The sequence below is a fragment of the Odontomachus brunneus genome, unplaced genomic scaffold (genome assembly GCF_010583005.1).
Source record: "Odontomachus brunneus isolate Ranch 3 - 2012 unplaced genomic scaffold, Obru_v1 Obru_scaffold_025, whole genome shotgun sequence".
Taxonomy (NCBI): domain Eukaryota; kingdom Metazoa; phylum Arthropoda; class Insecta; order Hymenoptera; family Formicidae; genus Odontomachus; species Odontomachus brunneus.
The window spans coordinates 2308235-2314050 of NW_022639475.1; the positions used below are offsets into that span (position 1 = coordinate 2308235).

General features: G+C 30.9%; 1 protein-coding gene across 2 annotated transcripts; it reads left to right on the top strand.

Annotated features, from left to right (window-relative positions):
- The first annotated feature begins 1092 nt into the window (after window positions 1–1092).
- LOC116842517 (mitochondrial uncoupling protein Bmcp) lies at window positions 1093–5771 on the top strand. 2 transcript variants are annotated; one of them, XM_032811854.1, is made up of 8 exons: window positions 1093–1316; window positions 1571–1691; window positions 1852–1999; window positions 2093–2372; window positions 2689–2807; window positions 4167–4227; window positions 4292–4378; window positions 4477–5771. In XM_032811854.1, exons 2-8 carry the CDS (start codon window positions 1619–1621, stop codon window positions 4597–4599), a joined length of 891 nt encoding a protein of 296 aa, XP_032667745.1. In that variant the 5' UTR covers window positions 1093–1316; window positions 1571–1618; the 3' UTR covers window positions 4600–5771. The 2 variants fall into 2 exon arrangements, with proteins under 2 accessions (XP_032667745.1, XP_032667744.1); XM_032811853.1 differs by having other exon boundaries at window positions 1543–1691; window positions 4477–5770.
- The last annotated feature ends 45 nt before the right edge of the window (window positions 5772–5816 follow it).

The window sequence follows — 5816 nt, forward strand, 5'->3', positions numbered from 1 at the left end:
GAGTCACACGGATATTCGGACGGCATTAACGCCGGTGCGTGTACTTCACCGGAAAAAAACTCGGGTTGGAAAACTATTCTTTTAAATCATTTATATTTCGTATGAAGAGTTTTGAAGTGCAATTGAAAAGATAACTAATTATATTAAAAATATAAAAATTCGAAAAAGGCCTTATTGTACATAATTACCCGAAAATGAACCAGGAATATTGAAATACTAGATAGTACACCGATCGTGCCTGACGGTACTTTCACAGCAGCGCTTGAGATCGATATTTCGGCTAAATATATGATTTTTTAATATTTAATTAAAATTATCTGGATAACTCACAAACCTTTTTAATGATATTTCATAACTCTTCATACGAAATACAAATGATACCATACCGAACCTTTGTTTAATTTACCTCCGATCATTATTTCCCGCTAAATACATTGTCCAAAAAAGAACAATTAATTACAAGTAATAGAATGACTCACAAATTTTTTCAATTACATTTCAAAACTCTTTATACAAAATACAAATGATTTAAAAGAATAGTTTTCCAACCGGAGTTTTTTTCCGGTAAAGTACATACAAATGTCGATTTGTTGCGTGTCCATTCTATGCCTATTTTCTGGCGATTCGTGCCCGTGTTAAGCGCATAATTACGTGATTGAAAACATGGATTGTCCATGTTCTTATGGCTCCTGCACACAGGACGCGGTAATGCTTGCCGCGCGGCGGAAGTTCACGTGACAGCCAATCAATATGTTGTTTTTCTGTAAGAACTAGAAGGTTATTACGGAAAGCAGCATATTGATTGGCTGTTGCGCGAACTTCCGCCGCGCGGCAAACATTACCGCGTCCTGTGTGCAAGAGCCATTAACCATGCACTCCTCGTGTCGCCGTGTGCATGAAAGTGTCTAGGGATATTGCAATTGGAAAGCACTCTTAATAGAGTGCACCCGGATGAGGTACTCTATTCACCGAGTAAAATTTTAGAACGCAGCCCTGAGGGACTTCGACTAGTGATATTTTATCTCTAACAAAGAAATCCTCCTATTGGACGTTGAATGTATTACGTCAGACATCGTAGTACCTATTCTTTTTTTCACACTGAAACGAGATACACGTGATATTTCGCGTTCGCTTTATCTGCACGATATCAATTTAAGTGCGTTTTGAATAATTATTTGTTTTTAATGCAGTTGTGCGCAAGATATAAATTTATGCTACTTTGAATTTTTAAACGTGCACTGCAGATTGTACCTGATCAAGCACAATCTATCGTTAAATCGTCCAACAAAGAGTATAAGTAAAAACTACTTATCATGGTTAGTTAAAGTATTGAATTTAACTGCAAATTTTCTATTAAATATATGGAATTAGTATCTGACAAATATAAATAAAATATTTCGAATTTATTGCCATGTCTATCAATCTATGTATTTTATGTAGGAAATCAAACATGAAACAATTCAACATTCTTTTCTATGTTATAAGAATCTGGTTTTCGATGATAAATCTATTTTAGGAAAAAATATATTTTTTATTTTTCAGTAATTTGTTAATTTTTATTCTATACCAGTGACTCTTAAGAAATTGTATCACTGGTCTTACCTTATCAAAACTGATAATGGGAGAAAAAAATTCGGAAGGTTGGAGACCTTTTGTATATGGAGGTTTAGCTTCAATTATTGCAGAATTGGGTAAATTAGTTATTAAAAAATAATAGTTTTTGTTATTGTCTTAGGCAATACTTTGTATGATATCTATATTGTAATCTATAATCATAAGTGTAATATTTTTTCATAAATTAAACAATAATTAAGTAATAAATTTTGATTGGCTTATCTATCTATTCTATAGGTACTTTCCCTCTGGACACGACAAAAACACGCTTGCAAGTACAAGGACAAAAATATGATGAAAAGCTTGCACGTTTGAGATACTCTGGCATGACGGATGCTTTATTGCAAATATCTAAGCAAGAAGGATTAAAGGGATTATATTCTGGGTGAGTATTTTGATATAAGAGAAGAGACAGCGTATCTAGAAATAGTCTTAATTTCATATAAACTATTAATCTTTTCCTCTATTTGTTATTTAGGATCAGTCCTGCTATTTTACGACAAGCTACATATGGAACTATCAAGTTTGGAACTTATTACTCCCTGAAAAAAGCTGTGACTAATAGATGGACAACTGAAGATTTAGTTGTAATAAATGTCATATGTGGAGCATTAGCTGGAGCTATATCAAGTGCCATTGCCAATCCCACTGACGTGATAAAAGTTCGTTTGCAAGTTACTGGCAACGAAACAAACATGTCACTATTTACCTGCTTTAAAGATGTGTATAAACACGAAGGTATTCGTGGGCTTTGGAGGGTAATGAATGCTTCTTATCATTACATGTCATTTCATAGTTATTATATTCATAAATTGCTTGAACTATCATATTTTAAAATGAAAATAATAGAAACTAAACAAAGACGAGACATTAATCACTTAAATATCGCAACATATTAACAATTTTTAAGTTACATTTCAAAATTTATAATTTCTTCACCCAGTGACTAATTTGTAACTAAGTAATATTATCTAACCATAAGAAGAGCTTTTATGTTACAGTCACATTTTTTACAGAAGCATGCATATATATCTATGTATATATATGTGTATATATATGTAATTTTTTATCCAGGGTGTTGGACCTACTGCTCAACGAGCAGCTGTTATTGCAGCTGTAGAATTACCTATATATGACTATACCAAGAGTAGATGTATGAATATATTGGGAGATAGCGTTAGTAATCATTTTGTGTAAGTTTCTTTCATTAGTAGAGAAATGATCTTTTATACGGAAACACATTTGTTAAATCCAAAATTCAAGTGTATCTGCTAACGAGAACTATCATCACTTAACTTTATTATTACATTATTTACAGAACCAAAGGTTTCGTCAATATATCGTTCACATTACGTTTATATTTATTGTGTGTTTTGTTTATTATATTATTAATTATCAGTGTCAATTAACCCTTATCCGGGCTACTGAGGCTCATTTCGCATAACAAAATCGTCAATTCACAGCGCAAAATATGTACATACAATTTTACAACTTACTGAACTATTTTTATTTCATTGTGAAATGTTATTAATTAATTATAAATTGCTGTCGTATATATAGAGAATGTCCCTGTGATTAATGTATATGAAATAGACGCATATAGAAAAATGCACGCTATTCATCAAACGCCAAGCGAAATGATTAAAGTGCATTTAAATTTAACTGGAGAAAGAGAATGAAAAGACAGTTATTTATAATCTTTCTGCACTAATCCAGCCGTCTCGAAATCATTTATGATTAACCTGGTCGACTTAATTTCAAAGCCTTTTGCGATTCAGAAGTTTTTTTCTTATATTTCGATCCTGAGATAGCCGCCAGTTTGCTCGACTAGACTTCCTATCTGTGATTCCGAGAATTACGTGATCTCTGAAATATCCCGTGTATTGTCCGTTATTGCAAGAGAGAGAAAGGAGTAAGACTCTCCTAAAATTGTAACATTTTATTTCCAGGTCCTTTGACATTGTCATACATATGGCCACAGACGGATTTTGAGATGAGACCAGAGAGGCTTGACACGGAAGCTGTGTTCAGCACTCTGTGTTTAATACAAGAATCGTTAAGACAATCGTCCAGATGATTAAACATGTTAATCTACCTCGCAATGGCTTTTTGGTTAGCACTTATGCGTCTTAGAGCTTTGAGAATTCCGATAGATTACTAACCGTGTGTTTTCTTACTTCTTTCATTTTTTCTTTTTTTTCTTTTTTTTTTTTTACTGTAGATAAATGCTTGGTTCCATTTCCGCTTTTGATTTATACTTAGAAATGTATTTCTCTGCTCTGTCAAGATATTAACTGTCATCATAGGCATATTATATATTTGTGACTCTTTACAACTGCCTGGATAAGGGTTAATTTTGATCCGTAATATTTATTTTCCTGATATTACAGTTTAAAATTTAAAAACGATGTGAATATCAATACTAGAAAAGATCACATAGTTTATAATAAAAATATAGTATAAGATCTAATTCAAAATGTGACATTTAGATTTAAGTTTATATCATACAACATAAACTGTAAGTGTGCTTGACTTCAATTGTAATTTTTCAGATCGAGTTTTATAGCTAGTATGGGAAGTGCTGTAGCTTCAACACCTCTGGATGTGATTCGTGTAAGTAGATCGTTTTATTTTTATAGCTTGCAGCATAATTATTTCTCTAATTTTCTTTCTTTAGACACGACTAATGAATCAGAGGAGAGTGCATATCGTCGGCAAACTTCCGTCATACATTTACAGTGGCAGTATAGACTGTTTACTTCAGGTATAAAACTTTTCTTAACTTCTATATGTATTTTTAAAATCTCTTAAAATCTGCTTAAATCTATCTACTTAAAAAATAATGATTCCTCTTTTATGCAGACTATTAAGAACGAAGGAATTTTAGCACTGTACAAAGGTTTCATCCCAACGTGGTTCAGAATGGGACCATGGAATATTATATTTTTCATTACCTACGAACAGTTAAAGCAACTGGACTTGTGATGCATTGGGATATTATCAAAACATTCAAATTTTTCATTAGGATAAGATTCGGAAGCACGTTCTAATGTGAACATTATTTAATGTTCCCAATCTAACAATTTCAGTTACGTGTGAGTCATCGGGCGTGAGAGAAATGTATTAGTTACCTTGGTACGAAATAAGCACACGACTAAAAAATTAAAGTACTTTTCGGCATTGATAGAATCAGGGTGAAATTCAAAGAAAGAAAGTAATTAGAAAAGTCGAAGAGCTTCCTAAAGTACAAGCTTCCATAAAAGGAATTTTTGCTAGTTGATATTGTTAGTATAAAATATTAGTGAAAATGTATCAGAAACAAAATTCTTTATGAAACTTCTTGTTGCAGACTCGTTTTCTGTTATTTCCAAGAGTCCTCATAAATTTGGGGTAGTCTGTATACCAAAATTTGTAGTAAAATATAGTGACCACAAAAAAGCTTTAGAACATCATGTGTTAGATAGAAAAATTCAATGTTCCTGTTTGGTCTATTGCAATGTTTTGTGTAATACTAGTCATTGTTATTAGCATGTACACAAATAATGTTGATTCATCTTACTTCCAGTATTTGTATGTAGAACTTATGGTTTGTATCTTTAGCACATGCTAGTCATTTCAAGAATTTTCAATAAAATCAATACCGAATGTGAACAGATTTAACTATCGTTATTGATATTGTAAACTAGATTGATCAATCCATTTCTCTTTAAATTTCAATCCTTTACACAGTAATTATTAAAAAAATAGTGTATCACAATTTTATCTACAATAATTTCCTCTAAAATAGACTTGTATTTAATAATACAAATATTATGTTCATAATATTTATTTTATTTTCATAAGTTTTTTTATTTAATTTCTTGTATAATATGATCAATCATATATTAAAACACATTGGTATTGTAATAGTTCTTCCGTTACATGAAATTTATTGTTTTCATTACGATAGGAAGACTGATAATGTATAGCTTAAAAATATTACTTTGCAAAAAACAAGCGGAATGTAACATTACATATCACTACATATACAATATATTATATAAATTACATTAGGATTTTAATGTTAGTGTAACAACTTATTTTATTGAAGAAAACATTAGGTCTGATATATAGTTATACTTCAAATTTAAAATGCAAATATATATATATATATATATATATATATATATATATATATATATATATATATATATATATATATA

Bases quoted from the DNA above. Each gene is read 5' to 3' on its own strand.
- LOC116842517 (XM_032811854.1), top strand. From the start codon at position 1,619: ATGGGAGAAAAAAATTCGGAAGGTTGGAGACCTTTTGTATATGGAGGT. The intron at 2,373-2,688 runs GTAATGAATGCT...TTTTTTATCCAG, and splicing joins GTATTCGTGGGCTTTGGAGG to GGTGTTGGACCTACTGCTCA. The intron at 2,808-4,166 runs GTAAGTTTCTTT...GTAATTTTTCAG, and splicing joins AGCGTTAGTAATCATTTTGT to ATCGAGTTTTATAGCTAGTA.